The sequence below is a fragment of the Thalassophryne amazonica genome, chromosome 5 (genome assembly GCF_902500255.1).
Source record: "Thalassophryne amazonica chromosome 5, fThaAma1.1, whole genome shotgun sequence".
In the NCBI taxonomy this organism is placed as follows: domain Eukaryota; kingdom Metazoa; phylum Chordata; class Actinopteri; order Batrachoidiformes; family Batrachoididae; genus Thalassophryne; species Thalassophryne amazonica.
Genome location: NC_047107.1, coordinates 36,955,356 through 36,983,062, shown reverse-complemented (window position 1 = coordinate 36,983,062; position 27,707 = coordinate 36,955,356). Strand labels below are relative to the sequence as shown.

The 27,707-nt window shown below is 40.6% G+C and overlaps 1 protein-coding gene across 6 annotated transcripts in view; it reads right to left on the bottom strand.

Annotated features, from left to right (window-relative positions):
• The window catches only part of trpm3 (transient receptor potential cation channel, subfamily M, member 3), a 746,932-nt gene that overhangs the window by 10,175 nt on the left and 709,050 nt on the right, over positions 1 to 27,707 (bottom strand). For 5 of the 6 annotated variants that reach the window (XM_034170010.1, XM_034170008.1, XM_034170007.1 and 2 more), the window contains exons 19-22: positions 14,656 to 14,784; positions 12,998 to 13,249; positions 7,508 to 7,682; positions 122 to 272 (exon numbers count right to left, since the gene is read on the bottom strand). In XM_034170010.1, coding sequence (XP_034025901.1) covers positions 122 to 272; positions 7,508 to 7,682; positions 12,998 to 13,249; positions 14,656 to 14,784 — 707 coding nt within the window. Of the gene's footprint in view, positions 1 to 121; positions 273 to 1,738; positions 1,868 to 7,507; positions 7,683 to 12,997; positions 13,250 to 14,655; positions 14,785 to 27,707 lie in introns of all 6 variants that reach the window. The other variant, XM_034170014.1, reaches the window with a different exon arrangement.

Here is a 27,707-nt window from a genome sequence, read left to right as displayed (position 1 = left end):
TTTATAGGTCTGTTACAGTTGCCTAAAGAAATTGATTTTGAGGTCTGAATTCACTGTAAATCAGACTTAAAACCTATTCCAAGTGAAAAGGTAATGCAAGGAATAACTGAAGATTACGTACTTGAACACAGCAATGAGTAGGTTGACCAGCAGTATGTTAGCCACCAGCAGATAGCAGGCCATGATGGCTGGGACGATCCATGCACCTGTTTTACAGGGAGGTAGCGCCACCACCACCCCATCCTCTGCAGTGACATTCTGCCCGCAAGGGGCTAAACATCACCACAAAACAAATAAGCACATATGCAAAAGTTAATGAAAGACACAACTTGATATATAAAAATTAAAAACCAATATGAAATGCTTTTTACCGAAGTTGGATGCACAACCAATACAACAGACATGCACACTCACACAAAGCAGTAAACACACAGTCAGTACAAATAATAGCAATAAGAAAATAAGACAAATTAAAAGAAACCAACCAGCAAACATCTGAGGGTGTATTATCCACACACCCAAGACACCAACTAGCAAACGATAAGACCTTTAAACACTAAAAATGATTAACTTCATATTTTGCAAACAACCAAGAAGCATAACTTTTTATTTATGCTTCTATTTGTAAAGGGGGAACTGAAAGGAGTGGATACTGTAATGGGAGGGGCTCATGTTCATAAATGAACTTCTAAAAAACGAAAAAAAGATAGAAACACATTCATTATGTATCAGCACATTTTGCATTTTCAATATATTTAAACATGTAATTGATGTTTAAAATATATTGTTATGTCAGTAAGCCATAGCTTCAGTCAGCAATGGTTGGTTGCTCTGAATCACTGGGGAATGCATTTTGGATACACAGTATGTTTTTTCCATCTGTGATGGTTCAGTTGCTGCGGTGCATATGGGGAACACTCAGCAGTATTTGCTCTTACTTTGTTTGCCTGTCAAATTCAGTCATGCTCATCAATGCAGCCCAAAGATAGAGAACTGAAGTAATTTTGCTGTTGTGACAATTTTCACCTGAACAATTTGGATTAAAAACTGTCAACTGAACCACGTGAAAAAACAGATTACAGATGATGAAATATGGCTGATAAATATGTTGTAGTGTGAGCGTTCAGTGTGTTTAATTCCTGCGTGCCATGGCCTTCATAGATAAACTTGTATGTTTACATTTTGGATACATTCTGATTTTACAAGAAATATGCTCCAGTGAGGGTGATATAATTTATGACAAACGGCATTAACATGGCAGCACAATTTCTCCAAAATAAAGCAAACTGAAAGTCTAACAAAACAGCAGTTTGAAGAAATAACAAGAGGACATCAAGGTCAAACACTTTGACAGGTTCTCTCGATATTTCAAAAAATGATGTCACAAAAATGTTAGAACACATTTGAAAAGCACCTCTGCCATGTAATAGGGGTGTTTGCCAGCCAGTGCCAAAATTGGTCAGGGTAAAGTTGCTGACAGAATATAACCTTAGGTCAAACTGCTAATTCTGCCAGATTTGGAAAATACTCGTATGACTGTCTCATATTCACTTCAAATTGTACAAATGCAGTCACTGACCTAAGATACTTAATGCAAAGGCAACTTTAACCTTGTTGAAGTGCATGCACACTTTTGTCTATAGTGGCCCCTAGTGGTAGGAGTGATCATGGCATGGCGTTAATGACGATGAAGGAGGTGAGGATGTTGTTAACTTGAGTTCTATATTTAAAGATTTACTGGAATTTTGACAGCACTGGGCAATGTGGGATGGACCATTATTACGCCAGGTTCCGTGAGTTCGAAAGTAATTTTCACCAAGCCAGAGTTTTTCATTGAGCCTTTGCTGTAACTTCCTACTATGCATATCTGAAACAAAGAATGAAAACATTATTTCAGATCTCTTCTCTTTGGGCCACTCCTCAAATTCTACACACACAATCATATTGATTAACATATAAATCATTAACAAAACAACACACAAATACACTGTAAAGACATTTCCTCTCAGACACAAATCACACACTCTATAGAGTCATCAAGTTAGTTATATGAAATATTGTGCAGGACAGAAATTTAAAACACATAAGTTTAAAACTGATGTTAGAAGATATACTGTACAAACAAATTTTGTCTATATACAGTTGCCAGTAAGTGGTCACACTAGGGTATGGAAATTCAAGTTGATTTCACACAATCAATGGGCGAAATTGCATTTCAGTCATTTCAGGCCCTGTTGCAGTCTTGGCCCTGTTCAGTCTAGTCATTTCAGGACCTGTTGCTGCTTTGTTGCTGTCAGTATGAAGCCGATCAACATTCACTTCACTAATATCTAATGTCAGTAAAACTGTCAACTGGGTAGTAGTCTAAGATTATTCATTGAACTCAGTCACAAAAAAACATTTCTTGCCTACCATTGAGTTAATGCAACTGACTATGTGACAGCTGCAAGATAACTAGCCAAGCTAGTTTACCGCAGTTAGCTATCCTTGGTAAGTCATTGCAGTGGCAGTGGCAGACTAGTTAGTCTGCTAATTAGTATGATTACAACATGAATAATAATTTAGTACTCATTTTGATGGAATTTATTTTGAGTATCATGTCTTATCTTACAACTGATTACAAGCAATGTACAACCCCAATTCCAATGAAGTTGGGACTTTGTGTAAAATGTAAATAAAAACAGAATACAGTGATTTGCAAATACTCTGAATACACCACAAAGACAAGATATTTAATGTTCAAACTGATAAACGTTATTGATTTGTGCAAATATTTGCTCACTTTGAAATGGATGCCTGTAACATAGTTCAAAAATGTTGAGACAGGGCAACAGAAGACTGGGAAAGTTGATGAATACTCAAAGAACACCTAATTGGAAACAGGTGAGTGTCATTATTGGGTATAAAAGGAGCATCCCCCAAAATCTCAGCCGTTCACAAGCAAAGATGGGGCAAGGATCACTACTTTGTGAACAACTGCATCAAAAAATAGTCCAACAGTTTAAGAACAATGTTTCTCAATGTTCAATTGCAAGGAATTTAGGGATTCCATCATCTACAGTCCAAAATATAATCAGAAGATTCAGAGAATCTAGAGAACTTTCTACACGTAAGCGGCAAGGCCAAAAACCAACATTGAATGCCCGTGACCTTCGATCCCTCAAGCGGCACTACATTAAAAACCGACATCACTGTGTAAAGGATCTTAATGTGTGGGCTCAGGAACACTTCAGAAAACCATTGTCAGTTAACACAGTTCATCGCTACATCTACAAGTGCAAGTTAAAACTCTACCATGCAAAGGGAAAGCCATACATCAACAAGATCCAGAAACGCCGCCGCCTTCTCTGGGCCCGAACTCATTTGAAATGGACAGACGGGAAGTGGAAAAGTGTGTTGTGGTCTGATGAGTCCACATTTCAAATTGTTTTTGGAAATCATGGACGTTGTGTCCTCTGGACAAAAAAGGAAAAATACCATCCAGATTGTTACCAGCACAAAGTTCAAAAGCCAGCATCTGTGATGGTATGGGGGTGTGTTAGTGCCAATGGCATGGGCAACTTACACATCTGTGATGGCACCATCAATGCTGAAGGGTACATCCAGGTTTTGGAGCAACACATGCTGCCATCCAAGCAACATCTTTTTCAGGGCCATCCCTGCTTATTTCAGCAAGACAATGCCAAGCCACATTCTGCACGTGTTACAACAGCATGGCTTCATAGTAAAAGGGTGCGGGTACTAGACTGGCCTGCCTGCAGTCCAGACCTGTCGCCCACTGAAAATGTGTGGCGCATTATGAAGCACAAAATATGACAACGGAGACCCCGGACTGTTGAACAACTGAAGTCGTACATCAAGCAAGAATGGGAAAGAATTCCACTTACAAAGCTTCAACAATTAGTGTCCTCAGTTCCCAAACGCTAATTAAGTGTTGTTAGAAGGAAATGTAATGTAACACAGTGGTAACTTTTTGGAAAAGTGTTGCAGGTGTCCATTTCAAGATGAGCAAATATTTGCACAAAAACAATAAAGTTTATTAGTTTGAACATTAAATATCTTGTGTTTGTGGTGTATTCAACTGAATATAGGTTGAAGAGGATTTGCAAATTATTGTATTCTGTTTTTATTTACATTTTACACAACATCCCAACTTCATTGGAATTGGGGTTGTACATCTGTTTTTCAGAAGGATGTCCTGATATTCATTTGAGTTTCGTATGGATGTTTTTAACATATCAGTATGAGCTCGTGCACCTCAAACCCTTCCCAGTTTTTTGTCTGCCTGTGTTAGACATTCTAGCTCATCTTAGGGGCCCTTCACACATAACACAATTGAAGCTGACTAGTGCACGAAAGAGGAATTGCATGTCATTCGTGAAAAATCAGATCCACCTCTAACGCCTCGTACACCTGTTGCTACAACCATTCGCACACACCAGCTGCGGAAAGACAGAGAGTGCCCTGCGAGTGCTCATTCGATCCCTCTCTCGGCAGGTGTCAGCCAAATTCCAGGTGCCACACACAAATATCCAATACAACTCACGGAGCACTTAGGAAATGTGGTGCTATTCACGCTATCAGCACGAAAACAGACAGTAGGCAACCACTTTCGTGTTGTGTGGCGTCGACAAGCAACACACATGTGGCGGGCCAGAGTGTCGGCTCCCCCCTCAACACGTGGCGTGCGTGTGTCTTGCATGTGTGCGCATGCACGTATGCATGAAATGCTGACATGTATGTACAGACATGATCACATGGGGGCCGGCCAGCCACGTCTGAGCGCACACAGAACAGCAAGGCGCCTCTCAGCTGATCACCACACTGACAGCTGGAAATGACGGCTCAGTGCACACGACGTGTAACATTACAAACACAGAGACCATCGCCAGAACAGGTATATAAATAATTACTAGAATGGCTACATACACAATTTCATAACAAATAACTAAAATGAATGACCACATAACACAGAAACAGAGAGTGACACTTTGGTCTGGACGCTGAACGACAGGGGGGCATGGCCCCAAACAGCAGCAGCTGTTGAGATCTCTGGTCCTGGACATCACAACTGGGAAACATGACACAACTGTCCTGTGTGAGGTGCGTGTCTGTGCCTGCTGTCCTCATGTGGAAATACATAAAACATCTTTCACCTTTGCGCCAAGCTGCAGCGGCCTCACACGTTGCACCTCGGCAGGCTGTTCCATGTGAAATGGACCATCAGATCATGTGAACATGCAGCAGGCAATCTGAATGTCACGCGTGTCACCACAGGACAGACACCGCAGGAAGTGTAACATAGCTCACATGGGTGACATGACATTCAGATGCGCATGCATGCATGCACGAAACAGTCGCAGCGGGATCATTCACGCCTGCCTGGCCGTGTGTCCCTCCCGATGTCGGGTCAATGTTTTCAGGGTTCGCTCATTTGGGCTGTTTCAATGTCATTCACCCTGAATCGTTGTTAATTATGCTATGTGTGAAGGGGCCCTTAGTGTGGCTGAAACAGTTTATATTTTCAGAGAGACGAAGTTTCTAAAATGTCACATGACAATATAATATGATAGCTTGTGGTATTTCAGATGCTCCCCAAGATCAGCACTATCAAGAGGCTTGTGATTGGCCTTTAAAATGAATCGCTGTGCCAAAGTCCATCAATAATAAACCTAATGTAAACTAGGTGAAATTAAATGTTACCCCTGTCATACTAGTTGCTTGCAGGTGTTATACAGTGGCTTGCAAAAGTATTCAGCCTCTTGTTATTTCACCAAGGGGCTGGTCCAGTGGTTAAGCTGTTGGGCTTGAGACCAGAGGATCCTTTGTTCAAATCCCAGCTTGACCGGAAAATCACTAAGGGCCCTTGGGCAAGGTCCTTAATCTCCTAGTTGCTCCCGGGGTGTAGTGAGAACCTTGTGTGGCAGCACCCTGACATCGGGGTGAATCTGAGGCATTATTGTAAAGTGCTTTGAGCATCTGATGCAGATGGAAAAGTGCTTTATAAATGCAGTCCATTTACCAGTCATGCATTTTAATTTGATGCATTTAAATGATGAAGTGGCACAGAGGAGGGTTTTATTAAAAAGAAGACCTGAAAGCTCAGCTACAATTTGCTAGAAAGTACATCTGAGATGCAAGTCTAGATTTAAAATTTTGGTGAAAGAAAATCTTCCTCTGTACCACTTCATCATGAAGCTGTATAACTGGGGATACAAAATGCAAAACATGCACTATGCACAATTTCTCCAATCACAGCCACAGAAACCTGTAACTTCTTCTGGGTTGTCTGGGTGTCTTGGTGGCTTTCCTCATTCTTCTCCTCCTTGCACAGTCGCTCAGTTTTTAAGAACTGTCTACTCCACACAGATTTATCATAGAGTGCCATACTGTTTGTATTTCTTCATAATTGATGTAAATAAAGTCCAAGACATATTCAGTGACTTGGAAATGTTCATGTGTATCCATCCTCTGAAAAAACTAGCAATAAAATTGATTATTTACAAGTATTATACCAAAGGGGCTGATTACTTATGCAACCCATCATCTTGGCTTTTATATTTTTAATTAATTTATATCAAATTGTAGAGATTTACTTTCAGTTTGAGTCTAAGGCACATAATTTTAGAAATTTTATATTGAGAAGCCTGATTTACTTTTTGTATTTGAAATGCCACAAACAAATTAAAATGCGTGAAATATCAAGGGGCTGAATACTTTTGCAAGCTTACTTTTGTATGTACCACGTCTGTAAATCTTTTGTGCGGAAACACTTAAATTAGCAAAGTACTCAACTTCTGTATTGAAAAGCTCCACAGGTCTGGCAATACAGGTCATTGACAAATATGATGTATCAAAAACAACAAAAGTCCAAATATCACACCTTGGCGAAATCACACTATAATAATTTTTATACATGCACAACTTTATAGGACATTTCACTGAACTTCAAATACCACTTTAGGAGGAGTTAGATTATCAAATTCATCAAATTATGTGCTCTTAAAGAGATCAGACTAGAATTTATTTTTTAAGACCCATGGACAGGCAGATAGACAGACACATGGGGGGACAAGGTGATTTTTATATTAGTACCCGACTATACCTTTGATTGTCATAGGTATAAATATCGATGTTGTTTACCCAAGCAAATATTTTTACTCAGTAGACTAAAATGAACTATGAATCAATCAATGGATCTGTCTCAATTATATTGAAATTAAATTTTGCTACTAAAACACTAGTGTGACCGTGTTTCTTATAATAATCTTTGTCTGCACATATTATATGATTAATGGCATTTAAAAACTGTAAAGTCAGTGTTTCTTGTAGGGCCACGATTTTAATATTTATTAAATCTTTTGGGTTTTTTTTTTTTTCTGAGTGGAATGAATATTACATGTACTGTAATCCTGTACTGCGTAGAAATAAAGAGAATTCCCCTGTTAATTAAAAACACAACAACAATAACAACAAAGTTTAATCAATACCACAGGCCCAAACTTACGGTCAATCTGGTCGGCAAAAACCTCTCCATAAATCATCCAGTAAGGCATAAAGAAGATGTTCCTGGCTAGCATCCAGGATGGGTCTTCATTGGGGTTGAGGATGGCCTGCCGTGCTACCCCAAAACTCATCAGCACCACCAACATGATGATGACAAAATACATCATGTCGATCATCTGATGGAGGTAAAAGAGGCAGAGAAGATAATGAGGCTACAAAATTTGTAGGAAAGAGGGATGTTATCTTTAACAAAAGAGGATCAAATACAATTAGGCAGCAAAGAAGAAATATGACTGATGAAAGAGAGAATACCTGAAGAAGCAGTTCAACATGTTTGATGAATAGCATTTTGTAATTATTAGTCCTCATAGTATGAGTTGGTCAGACTTTTGCTTCTTTCAGGAAGGAATCAAGTTTTAAACTCAATACTTAAAATGAGATCTTCAGTGTATTAAAAAAGCTGCAGCTTTCTTGTATTTTCTGTTCGTACTAAGTTTTTGCCACCTTCTGTTTGTCTCTTTGAAGTGTTATTTGGAAATGAATAAATAATCTTTTTCCTGAAATTTAGTGGGGACACTGGTTGTTATAAGAAGAAGAAATTATTACATTTTGATGATATTCTGAATTAGGATGTAAATTGAAGAGTAAAAGATCGCCTCTGAAATGGTCAGATTTTTAGTTTTTACCAGTAGCTTAAAACTAATTTGCATACTACATCAAAGGCGCTATAAATTATTTATTGCTGCTACATGTTGCAGTGACATCAACATCTCAGTACCTCCTCAGCCATTTTTCAACAACCCTCCTCCAACCATCCCACCTCCACATCAAGGAGAAGAAAACCTCATTTGGAAAACCTCATTAGGAGTCCCTTTACAACTCAAAGACTTCTCTGTGTGGGAAAACATGGACCTTTGTTGACTCTAGCCTGACCCCATTCTTGGTAAGAAGGCTTTTTAGCCTATGACCATGATTTCTTGTCAGGAGGAATTTCTGGAAAGTCCCTACTGTCTGCCATCTTTAATGCATAGAGCTATGTGGGTGTTTGCTACTGTCTCTTTATAAAGATAGGGAGGGGCACCCACATGCACTAAATGTGCATGGCCAGTCCTGCAATGTAAACAATGAACAGAAAAGCTTGGATTACAACACACACAGAGGGAGCATTGCTTAATTTTCTGTAAATGACATTGTGCCACTGTATCTTCACAATTGGCTGATTTATTAATGTTTAAGAATTTCATGCATAGCACCTTTTACAAACTGGAAGGTATGGTGTCTGTTCACTGCAATTTCAATTTGATTCAGTTAGTGTTTCAGATGTGGTCAACAGTTGGGCCACGGTGGAGGGATGCTCAAATGATTATTCTCATGGATTTTTCATCAAACCTGTCTTTTCTTAAACAGATGACTATGTACAGTGAGGAAAAAAAGTATTTGAACACCCCGCGATTTTGCAAGTTTTCCCACTTAGAAATCATGGCGGGGTCTGAAATTTTCATCTTAGGTGCATTGTCCACTGTGAGAGACATAATCTAAAAAAAAAAAAAAAACTCGAAATCACAATGTATGATTTTTTTAATAATTTATTTGTATGTTACTGCTGCAAATAAGTATTTGAACACCTGTGAAAATCAATGTTAATATTTGGTACAGTAGCCTTTGTTTGCAATTACAGTTTTTCACCAGGTATGCACACATTGGAGCAGGGATTTTGGTCCACTCCTCCATACAGATCTTCTCCAAATCTTTCAAGTTTGGAGTTTCAGCTCCCTCCAAAGATTTTCTATTGAGTTCAGGTCTGGAGACTGGCCAGGCCACTCCAGGGCCTTGAAATGCTTCTTACGGAGCCCCTCCTTAGTTGCCCTTGCTGTGTGTTTGGGGTCATTGTTATGCTGGAAGACCCAGCCATGACCCATCTTCAATGCTCTTACTGAGGGAAGGAGGTTGTTTGCCAAAATCTCGCAATACATGACCCCATCCATCCTCCCTTCAATACGGTGCAGTCATCCTGTCCCGTTTGCAGAAGCGCACCCCCAGAGTATGATGTTTCCACCCCCATGCTTCACGGTTGGGATGGTTTTCTTGGGGTTGTTCTCATCTTCTAAACATGGTAAGTGGAGTTGATTCCAAAAAGCTCTATTCTGGTCTCATCTGACCACATGACCTTCTCCCATGCCTCCTCTGGATCATCCAGATGGTCAATGGTGAACTTCAAACGGGCCTGGACATGTGCTGTCTTGAGCAGGGGGACCTTGCTGCCCTGCAGGACTTTAAACCATGACAGCATCATGTGTTACTAATGTAATTTTTGTGACTGTGTTCCCACCTCTCTTCAGGTCATTGACCAGGTCCTCCTGTGTAGTTCTGAGCTTTGTCAGAATCATCCTTACCCCACAAAGTGAGATCTTGCATGGAATCCCAGACCGAGGGAGATTGACAGTCATCTTGTGTTTCTTCCACTTTCTAATAAATAATCATAACAGTTGTTGTCATCTCACCAAGCTGCTTGCCTGTTGTCCTGTAGTCCATCCCAGCCTTGTGCAGGTCTACAGTTTTGTCCCTGGTGTCCTTAGACAGCTCTTTGGTCTTGGCTATGGTGGACAGGTTGGAGTGTGATTGACTGAGTGTGTGAACAGGTGTCTTTTATACAGGTAACAAGTCCAAACAGGTGCAATTAATACATGTAAAGAGTGCAGAATAAGAGGGCTTCTTAAAGAAAAATTACCAGGTCTATGTGAGCCAGAATTCTTGCTGGTTGGTAGGGGATCAAAGACACCCACTGACCAAAACTAAATGGTGGTAAACTGATATGCTTTTAAACGGCAGCATCAGATCAAACAAACTGAATACATCATTAGATGCAAGTCACAATCTCCCCTCCTCTCTCTTTTACTCTGTAATTGGTCATTTTCATATCAAAGAGAATTTATGGCCAATCCATGTCAAAGGCAGTCTTGCACCAGGTAGGATTTGGGCATTTGATTTGCTCTGTAATTTTGTATTCACGTTGTTATGTACACATCACAGGCTCTGATCTTGCACACTCTGAGATCAAACAATGAGGTTCTGTTCTATTAGAGCAGAACCTGCATGCCACAAATAAATTGAAGTTGTAAAGATACAATCATAGGAAAATGTCTTAAGGACGCAGCAAGGACAGATCTAGGGATGTACTGATCTATTTTTTTTTTTTTTGTCTCTCATCAAGATCTGACTGAATTAACATGCACTATATAGTCATGTGCCAGTACTTTACATAACAATCAGTCCAAAGTATGTATTAGGGCCCCTTCATATATAACACAATTTAAGTCGACAAGCACACGGAGGAATTGCAGACCAATCATGAAAAATCGGAGCTGCCTCCAACGCCTCGTCCAGGTGTTGCTACAACTATTTGCACACACCAGCAGCTGTAAGACAGAGTGTGCGCTGTCACTTTGAAAATATGTGGCCATTCATGCTGTTAGCATGAAAACAGTCAGCAGACGATTACGTTTGAGCTGGATGTGAAATTTGCCATGAGTGTGGCTTTCCAGAAAGCCACACTCATTTGCATGCATGTGTGCGTGTCGCGCCACCCCCCCTCCCTCCCCCAAACACATGTGGCGTAGGTGTGGTTCGTGTCTCCCACTGCTCCCCCCAACACATGTGGCGTGCCAGGGGGGCATACTTCCATAAAATGCTTATATGTATGCTGCACAGAACCGAAATGATCACATGGGGCCTGGACAGGCAGGTCGGAGCGCACACAGCACAGTGAGGTGCCTGTCAGCTGCTGACCAGAGACTCACTAACAGCTCACATAACACAGACACAAAGTGACAGGTTGGTGTGTATGCGCTGGATGGACAGGGGGTGTGGCCGCCGAGAGCCACAGCTGTTGAAATCTCTGGTTCTGGACATCCCAGCTGGAGAGCACAGGACGGAACTTACAACTGTACATTGTTACGCGCATGTGTCTGCTTACTGTCCTCAAGTGGACATACATAAAAACATATATCGCTTTTGCGATGGGCTTCAGCAAGCGAACACACAGCGCACACATTGACAGACTGCCACAGGTGATACGGACCGTTACATCATAACACGCAGTGGGCAATCTGAATGTCATGTCACACATGTGAGCACTATTCCACAAGATGTCTGTCCTGCAGCACGCGTGTCCACAAGACACGCATGTCAGGCTGGAAACGCTGGAGCAGTAGATGTGGACATGATAAGAGCGTCCTCAGTGAGGCAGTCGGAGTCCATGGACATTTTTAAGTCAAGACTTAAAACCTATTTTTATTCTCTTTCTTTTATTTTGTTATGTTTTATTATTTTACTTCTGTTTTTAATTAGGTATTTGAATTTTTGAATTTGTATTTATTTATTTTATTTTTTTATGTTGAACTGTTCTGTGTAAGGCACCTTGAGGCGGCCTTTGTTGTAATTTGGCGCTTTATAAGCTGATTAAATTGAAACTGAACAACATTTTATTGAGTCTTAAAGTAAATAAATATGAAATTGGTTACTGGATCCTTAAACTCTGGACATAATAAACTCTACATGGTGGATCCTTGATCTCTGGACATAAACAGAAATAAAATCTGTTTTTGTCAAAAGCGTTTCCTTTCAGACATTATTATTGGCATGAATGTCTTTCCATACCTATGAGCTGAGCTCTTGATTTAGTCGGTTGTAGTTTATTGTCTGTATTGCAACATTTGTAAAGAGGTGTCATTTTATTTAAAATGGCAATTCGTTTTGAAGTTATTAATTCCGAGCGGACTCTGTCTCAGCAGAGAGCCATGCAGCATTTGGAGCTGTGCCAACGGAATGGAGAATGACTCTCCTTTGTTGACTGCAACAAGACAAGAGTCCCAGTTATTGACTTTAATCCATACAAAAGTGACTCATATTTTAATGGCTTTGAGAGGGGATAAACAGCAGACTTACTGCTTCTGAAGAACAGCGAATCAAAGAGCCACGAGCCATTGAATCAAAGCATTGCTTCATTGATTCATGCTTCAAACTGGAGTCGCGCTGCAGAAACGGTTGATTACAGGCCCGTTACGCTGTATTGAAAATAAGCGTAACGGTCCAAAATTATAGCGTAATGGGCCGTAACGTAAGTTTGCACTAGCTAGAACCCTGCCTAGTGTGTATTAGAAGCATAGTGTATCAATGTGAACAGTAAATATATATAGTGCTTTTTATGCTTTTTATGATGATGCTTTTAAAAAGTTTCTCAAATGTGCAACAACACTGCTGGTGAGCTAGAAATCGTTAAATACAGGGGTGGGTATCAGCTCTGTTGATGTGTCGCTTAAGAAACAAATCTGAGTGAGACTCTTGCTGAATAAATTGATGCTGATTGATCAAAAAATGCATTGATCAGTGCTGATATCAATCTTTGAGATAGGACTGGGTCATCCGTAAGATGTAATGAAAAGAAAACTCGAGTCGCTAGAGAAGGTAGGAAGACCAACTGACAACTTCTCACCATTTTTCCAATCATCATCACGTAGGGACCCAGATACTTATTGACTCCGAAGATGTCAAGCAGCCGGATGTACCAATATATAATGTTGACACAATAGATGACCCGGCCGTAGCTCATGAGTGGCGGCTCCTGGAGACGCAGAACCATGCCAACGGAGAATATGAGTATTGCCATAAGGTCTGTGATGTTCCAATACTCCTGCAGCCAAACCTTCACCTTCTGCAACAACTTCCCTGGTTCTGACATCAGGATCTAACAGAGGTTTGGGGAGAAAGAAGACATGAGAGGAAAATAAACACAGAAAGGTTGAGGAAAAATGAGGAAATCATTAGCGTTCCTACAAACAACTGAAGATATGAAGCCAAATATCTTGTATTACAAAGCATCAGCCATTTTCATGAACTTTAGCTAGAAATCATTGCTTATGTAGCTCTGTTATAATGCTGTCACAATGATTTTTCTGAGATGAATCACTAAATATCAATCAACAATCAGAACAGAACATGAGGCAAAATCTTATCACTTAAAAAAAAAATTCTCTGTGAGGCATGGAGTTCCTCAAGGGTCAGTTCTTGGCCTATTATTCTCTTTGTATTTCACACCTCGAGGAAAACGCATACGTAGCTATGGGATTACTTTTCATCGATATGCATATGACTTACAGCTTTATATGACTGGGGGAACAAGCTGGTTGAGCTGGTTGAATCATACGTACCGACTCAAGCGGTGCAATCACAAGATGTTTTTTGTTGTGTGCGCAAGTTTCATATGAAAACAGTGGGTAGTTTCTGTTCATTTTCTGTTTGTGCACTTTGCTATAGAATAGTCTACCGATGGAGATAAGCCAGTCCAGTTCAGGGGAGATGTTTACATCCAGACTGAAGACTCGTGTTCTTCACTCCATATACTCATTGAGGGTCTGTAATTTGTAACTTTGTCTTAACTTTGTACTGTGGATCATGTGTACTTTGTATTCTGCTGTTTTTAAGTTGTTTATTGTTGTGAAGCACTTTGTATTTTGTAAAGTGCTATTCAAATACATTTATTATATGATGAAATTAATATACTTCATTCTTTAATTTTACACTCATAGGAGCAAAAAAAAAAAAATCCACAAAGAGTAAGAACCATGGATATTTTCCATGAAGAATGTTTTGATTTTGGAAACCAAACCACTCCATGCATGAAACAGTATGCCCCAGAAGAGGGCAGTATGAGCTCAGCAGAACACGAAGCAGTGGTGTGAAGAACCACTGGTGTGTTGCTGAGATGATGTGGCACAATGATTAATGCATTTTATACACTTACAGAACAACAGAGTCAGACTGAGGAACCCACTAAAGTCAAATACAAGTATTTTCCTTTTGCTTTTCATTCCTTTACCCTGGCTTTGTTTTCTACCAGGATCCCTTTGTGCTTCCTCCTGTCTCTTTTGCTTTCGCTGTCATCGATCCCATCACAGTGTGCCCTTTATTTTACAGGTTGTTTGCTGATATGGTCATAACAATCTCCTGGTGACCATCTTCAGTTGAAAGAGCAGTGATGAATTACTGATTATTTTGTCTTCAGATTTGCATGTTCACAGATATATAGATTAGCCATATTTATTCTGGGAAAAAAGAACATGTCTGCATTACAGTCGCTAAACTGCACTGTACCTCTCTCATCTTCTCAATGCCATTGGTGAAGATGTAAGCAATCACGATCCACTCTTGAGGAGAAGGCCACAGGTCCATCTTCACCAGAACAATGTAGTTGAACAACATCAGATAGCCCACATATGCCATCTAGATCCAAATACAACATATGAGGGACTTTAGTGTGGACATACACTCTGGTTATGTCTTAATGTGTGCATTCTTGAATTTTCCAGGTATCTAGCTACTTATGGTTTGCTTTAGTGACAACCACAAAAGTTTGGCAAACATTGATGCTCAAGATAAAATGTCTGCTCCCTGCATGCTATAATACAGATGCCAAATTACACTGTCAACGTGGATAATGTCACTCAGCATCTTAGTCTATGGGCTAGAAGCCAATTTTGATTGAGTTTTTACCACTTAATAGGAATAAACTGAACTTACAATATAGCCTAAGTAAACCATGGCCTACACAAAAATGTAGGATGGCCATCACAGGGTGGCAATTGCAGCCAGGGTCTGAGAAGGACTACGCAGGGGGTCAAAATTTAAAAATGCTCCAATCCTTTTGAAATGTAAACCACATTATTTATCTGATCATAAAGATGCCTAAAAGGTACAGTGTGACCTCTTTATAACTGAATGTTATTGAGTTATGTGGTAAAAACAGCAAAAATGGTGACAAAGGACAGTTTCAGTTTGTACACGGGTAAAAGCTGAAGTTGTAAATTGTGGTAAAAAGCAATTCAAATTATAGGTTGAGCTTATAGTATTAACAAATGGAATAGTTTTCACCATGCTGAATGCTTGGTCTCAAATGTAATGGTCAAACAAGGTTGATGTCCATTGGAATTTAGGACATATGTTGCCTCGTAATATGTTAGCTAAGCAAAACAGATGGTGCAAACTATTCCTTTTTAAAATCCTATTTTATGCTTTAAAATAATAATAATATGAGTCATCAAACTAAAGTGTTTTTTAAAACTAAAATTAGAAGGGGGAAAAATGAAAAAGCAAAAAGGACAGTTTTAGTAAAACTAAAATGTTGTGGTTGCTTAGCTGTGACAGTTCTAACACAACATGTTCTGATGCTTCTGTGTTTTTGTTGTGTCTTGTTAGTATGGCCATAGCAGATGGCCATCCCAATGAGTCTGGTCTCTGTAGTTCCTTCCTATAATGCCTGAATCCTGGGGCTGGAGCCTATCCCGGTAGGAAGAGGGTGTGAGTCAGGGTACACCCTGGACAGGATGGCAGTCTGTCCCGGGGCCACATATAGACAAACAAACACATTCACACCCACATGCACACCTACGGTCAAGATAAAGTTATCAATTCACCTAACATGCATGTCTTTTGGATGTGGGATGAAGCCGGAGCACCTGGAGGGAACCCATGCAAACACGGGAAGAACTTGCAAATGCCATACAGAAAGGCCACAAGGGGGGAAGTGACCCCACATCCCTTTTGCTGTGAGACAACAATGCAGCACTGTATATATAAATTGAGATATTTAATATAATTTCAAATCAGTTAAGGATGGGGCCGATCCGATCCAATATCGATACTGGCTTCTGATACCAATATAATTCATGGATCGGAAATTTCCGATAAAACCTGCAGAGTTTTCCGATACAGGAAAACTCTGTGAAATGTCTGTGACCACAAGTGATGCTTTGCTGCAGAGTGCGGGGAGGAGAGTCTCTTCTGCATTTAGCAGACAGCTAATAGGCGAGCACTGAGGAGTTCTATCACTGACATGTCATCTGAACACCGCAAAGCCAAGACAGCAACGTGAAATGTTTGCAATGCTTTTGAACCAAGAGGCGGGCGCTCCACTGCAACCTGAATCAAAGCGCCACATTAAACAATGCAAGGATTTTTTTTAACTAGAGCAGAAAGACAAAATCAGCCAGGATACAATGATTTCCTCAGACTGACTTCAAATATGAGTAAATTAAGTACTTATTTATTTATTTATTTTTTTGGTAACTTTTGTTGCATTTCAAAAATGAGGAAAAGGGCTTCAGTGACTGTCCTGAAAACGTTTCATGTAGTTGGAGCAGGTGTGCCATCTAGTGTTCAAGAGACAACACTGCAGCCACTGACCCAACAATAAATAAATGTACTTAATTCTTTCACCAAAACATCAAATCTAGGCTTGTATCTTAAATGTACCTTCTGGCAAATTGTAGCTGATCTTTCAAGTCTTCTTTTTACGAAAATCTTTCTCTATACCACTTCATCATGAAGCTGTATAACTGGGATACAAAATATCCTCAAATAAAATCAACAATGATAATAATAATATTAAAACAAACAGAGCTCTGGTATCAGAATAATATTGGTATTGGCAGATATACAAATTCACGTTTCAGGAATGGGATCGGAAGTGAAAAAATGTGGATTGGTGCATCCTTAAAATCAGTACCGGTAGTTATATATCAGACTAATCTACTGTTCTCAACCTTTGTTCTAGAAAGGGCTGAAATCAATGTTTTCATAGCAGTCACACACTGCACCAGGTGATTTCACTGATTAACGCCAGGGGATGGGTTCATCAGTGAATCAGTCAGAATGAAAACTTGTTAGTCCTTCCAGGAATCAGCTTGAGAACACTGGGCTAGTTTTATTTGAACAGTACCATGAGACACCAGTGACACAAAAACAATGTGCTGCAGTATGACCACATAACGTTAGTGAAGCCTTACCACAGTAATTGTGTCTAGAGCTGCTAAAAGTGGGCATAGAGCAGCTCATTTCAGCATAGGTGGTACACCACAATACGCAGCTCTACAAATACACCAGTATGAAAGGGGCTCGTCAATGTTGTTCAAGGTATCAGTAGTTTAATTTTTTTTCTTTGCATCATATCCAGTGGTGGGCACAGTTCTGCTAACCGCTGATTATCAAAGCTAATGTTTTCATTATCGGATTAGCTTTTCAGATAACTTTGAAAACCATCAGCGGATTAATTATCTTCCGATAAATTTTGGTCCGATAAAATTTAGACTGCTAACAGCTTAACAGTTACTAACATTTACAAAGTCTGAAATCAAAGATTTGAGTAGCTACCTGTTAAATATTTGGAGTGGCTATACACCCAACCTTTGGATCAATAAAGTAAATATGCGAGCATATACGCCCAACCACAACCGACCAATGAGCGTGCTTGTAAGCTCACTTCCGGTTTCAACGCGGGAGGGAAAAAGGTGGATATTTTTTTCACTGGCTGCGGGAGGGTTCGCACCCCGTGGAGGGGCTGTGATCTAAAGCGGTTCTGTTTGGCTCATCACACCCAGGGAACTATGTCAAACTAACACCGCCATCTTACCGCCAACAAGCAGCATTTTGTTCAAAAACTGTTTCGTCATCGTTAACAGGCTTCCATTCAAAATGCTTATGAAGTTTGTCTGTTTTGATCCACGGCGCTGTTTTTGCAGTAATTAAAGACGAAAAAAGTGGTGTAAAAAACGTAGTTTAGATGCACAAAACATGTCAAATACACGATCACGGTTGGGCAAATAAGATAAGACATTATATTTATCTGCCCAATGGCTGGGCGTGTAATGTTCAATGTATGACTTATCTGTCCAATGGTTGGGCGTATAGCCTTTACCTTAAATATTTTGTAGAAGATGTACAGTTCTATCCTTTGCAAACAGAGGAAAGCTGGTTCCAGGAGAAACTGCTCTATTCTCTACAAGCAAATGAGACCTTTGCTTAATTTGACTGATTTTTTTGACCACAAAAAAAATAAATAAATAAATTCTTTTGACCCCATACTGATGTGTTGGCAATATCACCCAAGTCATCCAGAGGCATATAGTTTTAACTTATGGTGAAAATTTTAACCAAACTAATTTCGGACAAGTTATTTAAATTAATGTCACATCTTAAGTTTTATAAATTGAGAATATTAGATATATGTTTTACTTTTAAAGTAATGCACTAATTTTGAAGGTTTTACTGTGGACATGCTGTGTCCAGGTGCATTATGGGTCATAGTACATTCATGACAGAAGAAATGCATTTGAGATACTCTGATCAGGCTCCACACAGACAACAGCATTAAACTCTTTGTATATTGTGCCTAAAACTCTTGTGAATATATTCCCTGGATTTATAGACGTTGTTATTGTGTTTGTTTTATGTAAAAATGCCAGAGGAAGCCCAGGTTGCTTCTCGATTATTTTCAATTGGAATCATTGTGAGTTGCAATCGCTTCTTTTTGCTCTTTAGAGTCCTGCTTATGTCAAACACTGTCGTCTTTGTTCCAGAGTAATATATACAAGATGTCTGAAATTCAGTTTGTGCTTATTAAATTCCACGCAGCTTAAACATAGCAGACACGGATTATCTGGAATTTTGTTTTGGCACGTTTTCACGGTCTCTACTGACATTTACTGGCCAGTAGTGTTCATGGCAGTATGAGCATCTGGACGCCAGTACATGGCAGTGTTCTATTTATTTTGACCCCGGTTATATCAGACGGTTGTCTATCACAACTTGACCTTTTGGCTTTACCAAATGGCTTTTTTTTTTTTTTTTTTTACAAATAAAAAAGGCATATTTTACAAAAGCACATTTATATGTAAACACAAACACACACACATCTCACATTAACGTGTTGTTTTTCACATAGAATGAATGAGTCAACCAATCAGTGTTAGCGGAGGCTCATGTACCCATAATTCCTTTGACATCTGTCTGTGTTTCTTACAAAACTTCAGAATTACTGCGTTATTTAAAATTAAAAGATATGTGTTATATTTTAACTTTGTACAAATGACATAATTGACATTAATGGAGTTATTCTATCTGGGCTAATTTGATGATTTTAAATCAAAACTATAAGTTAAAACTGCTTTATTTTCCAAGAGCTCTGCCTCACTGCAGCACTGCTGTAGTTTGTTAAAGAATAATGGCTTGTTTTGTGTGTGTAGAATTGAGCTTAGCTTCTCTCAGTTGCTTCACTGCTGTAAGATATGTAGTAAACAGGAGCTTCCAGCAGTCAGCAGGGTGCACAAAGACATAAGTGCTGACTCATTGTTTGGGTCTGTGGTTGCCTTTGATGCTACCAGAAGCGGCCGTGGTGTTAAAACTCAAAATCAGCTTGTTAGTACTGGAAGCAATACTGAAAGTTATGGGTTATCGGTTAGCTGCAGCTTCCGATACATTTTTGGGTGGTTTATCAGTTTAGCTTTATAAAAAAATAACTTTTCAGTTAGCTGATTAGCTGTTATTGAAGCTAACTTTTTGGTTAGCTGTGCCCATCACTGATCATATCTATGATTGGTACCTTGTTACAAGGTTTGGATTACTTTTTACTTTCCATTTTAACTATTTTGTTGTAACATCGTCTGTAGTTATATGGCTGTAGGGGAGGATGAAGTCTTCACACTTGTGCAGCAGGAAAATGTTTAAATGAAGTCAGCTTTGATGTAACGTGATTTAGTCTTTGATGAATATCATGCCATCAAAAAACTGTAAGGCATAAATTTTAAATATAATGATATGATGGGCAGATGTAGACTTTAAATCTTTAAACTATGTGGCTGATTGGCTCTGAGTATTGATGTGATCAATCAGTCTTTAGTGTGCGACAGGCTCAGCTGTTCCATATCAACATTTGAGAACTCCACAATTCATTATAAATGGCAGGTGACTGACAAAAAAACAAAACAAACTAAATTAATCTCCATTTTTAGTGAAGACAGTTTTTCTCCTAAATTGGCTCTTGAAAGCATTTCTCAGAACTTTAACACGTGTAGCTCCCTGATAGCAGAGATTTGATGGCAGGACACCTGACTGCTCTACATCCACATTTAGCCCCAAAATGTCCATTATGTGTCTCCTGTGAGTACAGCTATTTAAATCCACCTCAGCCGTCCACATTCATTATTCTTCTTTGTGTGCTGCAGCTCATCGCCATCCCAACTACATCTAATTTTTTCTAACAATGCAGGAAAATTTATGTTGATGAAAATCATTTATCTGTCCGTTGTCTACTTGTTGAACCTCACATTACTGGAAGTCTAATACAGTAACTTTGAATAAATCACCTTAAAGAATCAGAAATGATTCACTTTCCTAAAAATCAGGACTCAACCAAGCCCAACCATTATTGTGCCACAATACCATTACAAAGCTTACTGAGAGATTAACTCATTATTTGATGGCATAAATAATATTATAATATCATAATGACATCAACAATTATTGTAGTATTTAAACTAATGAAAGTAGTTAATCAATTTAAATACTTTAATGTTAGAAAAGTGCTTTTTACCTCCACGGATGAAGTTGGAGGAGGTTATGTTATCAACCCTGTTTGTTTCGCTGTTTGTGAACAGGCTGGAAGCCACAATTTTTTATATATCATTATGAAATTTTTACTGAACATTCATATCCTGATAGACAAGAAGTGACTCAATTTTCAAGGTAAAAGGGCAAAGTCATGAAAAATCTTGGAAAATTAGAAAACTCCTTATCCTTTAACATTGAACAAATTTTCAGAAATTCATACCTCTGTCGAAAAAGATCATTCTTTCATATTTGAGAGCATTATATAGGATGGTATCCTTTATCAATTGAAAAAGTTTGATCCAGATCTTATCCAGATTACAGATTTTGTGGCTATTTAAATTTAACGTTGAAAACACCATTAAATGTATATTTTACATTATACCTTAATCAAGCATGCCCCAAATCACTCTCATATTTGAAAGTGAGGTGCAGACTGGCACTCACTATCATTTGACAAAGTTTGATTTTGATCTGATCCAGATTGTGGATTTTGTAGGCATTTGAATTTAATATTGAAAAGCCCATTTGATGTAGATTTTGCATTATATCTCAATCAAAAGTGCCTCAGTCACTCTCATGTTTGAAAGTAAGATGCAGACTGACACTCACTATCGTTTGACAAAGTTTGAGCTGGATCTGATCAGTATTGTGGATTTAGTGGATATTTGATTCTTTATAACATTGAAAAGACCTTTTGATCTACATATACGTATTTGATCTACATATATCTGTATATACTTTATATTATATTTTAGCTTATGAAAATTTACTTCTAAAAGGGCTTTGACCTTGAATTTTTTCCCAAGATAAAAATTTGTGAAATTGTAAACTAGTGTTGGCAGAGGTCTGCGCTTTTTTTTTGTTGTTTTTGCATTTGGTCTCCATACAACATCACAGTGGAGTTAAAATGAAGTCATATGTTGTTGTAGTGTAGCCTTTTTGCTTTAATTCAAGGGGATTAACAAAAATAACAGACTGACCATTTAACAATTACAGCCATTTAAAAAAAATACACAGTATACAAACTAAATACAACAATTATTGCAAATGCAAATCACCAATTTTCCTGTCAGTTTTATTTAGACAAGCCAAGAGATGGATGCACTAATTTGAGTTTATTTATATGCCGCCAAATCACGTCACGCCAAGGCATTTTACATGAGTAAGGTCTAACCTTACCTATCCTCTAAGGAAGCACATTGGTAACAGTGGTCAGACCCCCCCCCCCCCCACACCACCACCATTTTGTGATTACAGGAAGAAACCTCAGGTAGACTAGACTCACTGAGGTGACCATCTGCTTTAGGGATAACACCAATAACACAATAACAGAAAACAAAGCACAACAACGAATTGTCACATATGCAAAGACAGAAAGACAAAAAGGTTGCAGTGAAGCAACCATACACATACAGAGTTCAGTGGTCACAACAACTGATGGCTCAAAAAACATCCACATGGTGAAAGCAGTGTTTCAGTAAATCATCACCAAACTTCTAAGTCAGTGATAATTGTCAGATCACTCATAGAAGGAACATTCTCCAGAACTTGTCAACATGATGCTTCAAAAAGTACTTGGCTTGTGCCAGTCCAGGAGGGATCTCAGAGGATCACATGGATGGATAGAAGACTCTGTGATGCTCCAAGGTAAGCCATATTAAGCATTACCAAGTCACTGAATATGTCTTGGAATTCAATTTTATAAATACAAGAGCAATCAGAGATTTGTGACATCCACCAATTTGGATCTGGATCACCAATAAAATTCAGTGGAATCTTCCATGCCCCAATACAGTATCAATCTGTGGTGTAAATTTGTTGAGAATCTGTGAAGTAGTTCTGACGGAATCTTTCAAACACTATACGAGGTCTATTAGATAATAAACTGACCCTTTTATTATTTTTTTTAACTATATGGATTTGAATGGCGTGCGATTAGACCAATCATGCTTGAACCCTCGTGCGCATATGTGAGTTTTTTCACGCGTGTCAGTGACGTCATTTCCCTGTGGGCAGACCTTGAGTGAGATGTGGTCCCGCCCTCTCGGCTGAATTCCTTTGTTTCACACGCTGCTCGAGACGGCGCGCATTGCTTTATCAAAATTTTTTCTGGACCTGTGAGGAATATCCGAGTGGACACTATTTGAGAAATTAAGCTGGTTTTTGGTGAAAAGTTTAACGGTTGATGAGAGATTATGGGGTGTTTCTGTCGCTGTAAGGACTTCCCACGGAGCGGGACGTCCTGCAGCGCTTCCAGGCGCCGTCGTCGGCCTGTTTAGACCTGAAAACATCCTAATTTAAGGCTTAATTCACCCAGGACGTCGTGAGAGAACAGAGAAGATTCAGACGAGGCCGGCATGAGGACTTTATGCGGACATTCCACTGTTTAAGGACATTTTTTAATGAAAGACGTGCGCGCAAATTCGCCGAGTCGTTTCCGTGACGACTCGGTGAATCTGTGTGCGCCGCAACAGGAAAAACACCTCCGTGTTGAAAACCATTTGTAAAATTCAGGCGGCTTTTGATGGCTTTCAACAAGTGAGTAACTGAGAAATTGTTTAACAGCTTGGGCATGTTCCAACTTGTCCGTTATGGTTTCCAACGGAGGTGTTTTTCCTGTCGCAACCCCCCGCGGTCGGGTCCGGCCCGACATGCGACTCTGCCCGCACGTTCTTTCATTACAAAATGTCCGTTAACAATGGAATGTCCGAATAAACTGCTCATGCCGACTTCTTCTGAAAGTTCTCTGTTCTCTGACAACTTCCTGGGTCAACAGAGCCTGAAATGTGAAAGTTTTCAACTTGAAACGGTGAGACGCTGCCGCCTCGAAACGCAGATCGCCGTCAGGCACCGTGGGCCATCCTTACGGCGACACTACCAGCCCAAAATCTCTCATCAGCCGTTAAAATTTTTACCGAAAACCAGCTGAATTTATCGAATGGTGTCCACTCAGTTGTGCCTTACAGTTTTGAAAAAATTTTGATCAAACAAAGCAGCATGTTATGTGTCGATGCGGGTTGAGGAGCGGACCTGCGTCAGACGGAACCCAGCGCTAAAAATAACCAGAAAGCGGTTCCAAAAAACAATGTATTTATTTCACCCGCTGGTGCACAACAAAGTGTAAAAAAAAACAAAATAGCGTCCTTCTGGTGGAGTGAAGGCTGGCACGCTCTCCAGCGCCCAAAAGGATCAAAGCCCGGCGCTCCTGGACCCACTACCACCGCCAAACACCCCCCAGGTGGACACGACAAACCGACTCTCTGCGAAGCATAGAAGAGGTGAGGTAAGTCAGCAGTTACAACTAATATCCTTCAAAAGACACACACTATCAGCAACACATTCAGGTCTGTATTTTAAGCTTTATGCAAATGAGCAGCTTCTCACAACAGGTGGAGGATCACTTGTCCGCACGCCACAGCAGTGAGAAGCAAGCTGCACAATTCTCATCACAATTCAAGTATACTGCGTAACAAAATACCAAGTTACTATTAACAATTAGTCAAACACTTAATCACCTCTGATGTGTGCTGACAGCATGTGTTCCTCACCCTTCCTTGCTTCACGGGCTCGATGTGTCAAACCCAGGCGCGGTCCTCAGCGTCTCACAAACGAACATCACAAGGTCGAGTTCCCGGCAGTTCTGCTTGAATCACACATGACTTAAATGCAGAACGCCATCCAATTATCTGCTTCAGCTGAAAGTCTTTAAGGTTGCATGTGAGCACCATTCACAGGTGCTGCACATGATGTTGATGAGGGTGAAGGATTCTTCAGCCAGCACCTTCTCCACAGACAAATCAGTTTGCATGCCACCTGGAGAGCAAAGAAAAGAAAAGAACACCAAAATATCCAGCCACACCCCCCAACACACAACAGTACCCCCCCTTTAACGGGAAGCCTCCCGGCGACCGAACAGACCAGGCCCGAGAACAGCACCTCCCTCCGGGGTCCTCGTCAGGAAGCAGACAGCACCACGCTCCCAAGGTCCACCACAGACAGCAGGACAGGGCACCGCAGCTGGAAGGCCGGCTGGCATCAACAAAAGCCCCAAAACATTCCCCAGTACAATCCAACACACAGGAAAAAACACAAAACCCACCCAAAACCTCCCCAGGGGACCATCCCATCAAACCCCGGGAAGAAAAGAAAAACTCCCAAATGCAAAAACCCAACACAGCCCCACAAACACAATACAAACATAAATGCATAAAAGAAAAATAACAAACAACCCCCCCAGAACGACCTGCAGAGCCCAACCCCCCCCAGAAGGCCTTTACCACCAGTTCCAGGAGGAACAGCCAGAACCAGAATCCCACACAGGTCCCCAGGTATACATGGAGCAAACGGCACCCCACAGAGGACCGTACCATCAACCCCAGGAGGTACCCTCCCCACAACCCCGGAACCCCAGACCCGGCCACACTTGGCTAGTTGGCCCCAAGCCAATTCCCCCCCAGAGGACCGTCCCATCAACCCTGGAGGTGGAACCCGGAAGGAAACAGAACAAAATCAAAACTCAACCCCCGGAGGACTACCAAAAACAACCCCGGGGGGATATAAAACGACCGTAAACCCTGTTACCCTCCCCGGCACCCCGAAAGACCCCAGGTCCCTCCCAGAGCCCCTCGGCGGCTCAATTTTGGCGAACGGCTCAAAACATTAAGCCGGGGAAGGGAACAGGAAAAACTAACCCAGCCCCAACCCCAAGGCGCAGCGGAGAACCAGAAATACGTCCGGTGCCCCAACTCGACCATACCCCAGCCTCTCGGGAGGGGTGGAACTACCGAAATGGCGAACAGCAACAGTTCGGCCCACCCCTCCGACTGAGGTATGTCTCCGCTGCACCACACCCCTGCAACACCAATGACGAACGGTACAAAGGCTCACCGAGGCTGGAGTGGAACCGGGCCCTAACCAAACCAAGAAAAACGCCCCTGACACCCCCCCCCTAGGTGCAGAGGTCTTCTGAGAATGCTCAGCGTGACCAACCTGCACCACCCCACAACCCACAAGACAAACGGTCTTGGAGCAAGTGAGGTTGGGGTTAGGGATGTAGGGAAATAAAAAACAACAAAATAAAACGACCCAACAACCCAAACAGAAAATACCTAAAAACACATAAAAATTAACAATTAAGTGAGCCCAGACGGGCTTCTAACCGCCTCTGCCACTGGGTCTATTATGGAATGGCCGGGAACTACTGTTATGTGTCGACGCGGGTTGAAGAGCGGACCTGCGTCAGACGGAACACAGCGCTAAAAATAACCAGAAAGCGGTTCCAAAAAACAATGTATTTATTTCACCCGCTGGTGCACAACAAAGTGTAAAAAAAAACAAAATAGCGTCCTTCTGGTGGAGTGAAGGCTGGCACGCTCTCCAGCGCCCAAAAGGATCGAAGCCCGGCGCTCCTGGACCCACTACCACCGCCAAACACCCCCCAGGTGGACACGACAAACCGACTCTCTGCGAAGCATAGAAGAGGTGAGGTAAGTCAGCAGTTACAACTAATATCCTTCAAAAGACACACACTATCAGCAACACATTCAGGTCTGTATTTTAAGCTTTATGCAAATGAGCAGCTTCTCACAACAGGTGGAGGATCACTTGTCCGCACGCCACAGCAGTGAGAAGGAAGCTGCACAATTCTCATCACAATTCAAGTATACTGCGTAACAAAATACCAAGTTACTATTAACAATTAGTCAAACACTTAATCACCTCTGATGTGTGCTGACAGCATGTGTCCCTCACCCTTCCTTGCTTCACGGGCTCGGTGTTTCAAACCCAGGTGCGGTCCTCAGCATCTCACAAACGAACATCACAAGGTCGAGTTCCCGGCAGTTCTGCTTGAATCACACATGACTTAAATGCAGAACGCCATCCAATTATCTGCTTCAGCTGAAAGTCTTTAAGGTTGCATGTGAGCACCATTCACAGGTGCTGCACATGATGTTGATGAGGGTGAAGAATTCTTCAGCCAGCACCTTCTCCACAGACAAATCAGTTCTCATGCCACCTGGAGAGCAAAGAAAAGAAAAGAACACCAAAATATCCAGCCACACCCCCCAACACACAACACAGCAGTCTCTGAGCCATTCCTAAACAATGAAAAAATCCATATGGTTTTTGAAAAAAATAATAAGGTCGGATACTTTTCTAATAGACCTCGTATAAAGGGAAATCTTGATCCAGAATCTGGATCCAGATTTGGATCACCTCAAAAAAGAGTCTTCCATGGCCTAATATCTATCTGTTAGGGCTGTTATATATGTTATATAGTGAAATAATAAAAATTGTGAGAGACTTCGGGCCACATACACTTGGGGTTTTATAGGTGCAGACCAAATCTGAACTCAATCAGATAAGATTTAGAGGTTCCCCAGAGTGACACATTTTCCTCTCACTCCGCTGGCAAGGCAACGTCACCCTAACGGGAGAAGACTGATGCCATTATTTTTCTTTTACGGGTACATGTGATGGCTTCTAATCGCAAAAAATGGTGGTTGATTGGTCACCCAGAGGAGAACATGACTGGAATTACTGGATTACTACATTGCTTGTTTGGGGAAAACTTTTGCTTTGTGAGGGACCCCTAAACAATGGCCCATTACAATAAAATTTGGCACAGACATTTTATTTTATTAGTGGAAGAAGAACAACATGTGGCCCAAAAGATTTGGTAACATTTCACATTTTGAACAGGTCTACTATCTGTGTTGCAAATTTGGTGAGAATCCATGAAGTAGTTTTGACGTAATCCTTCA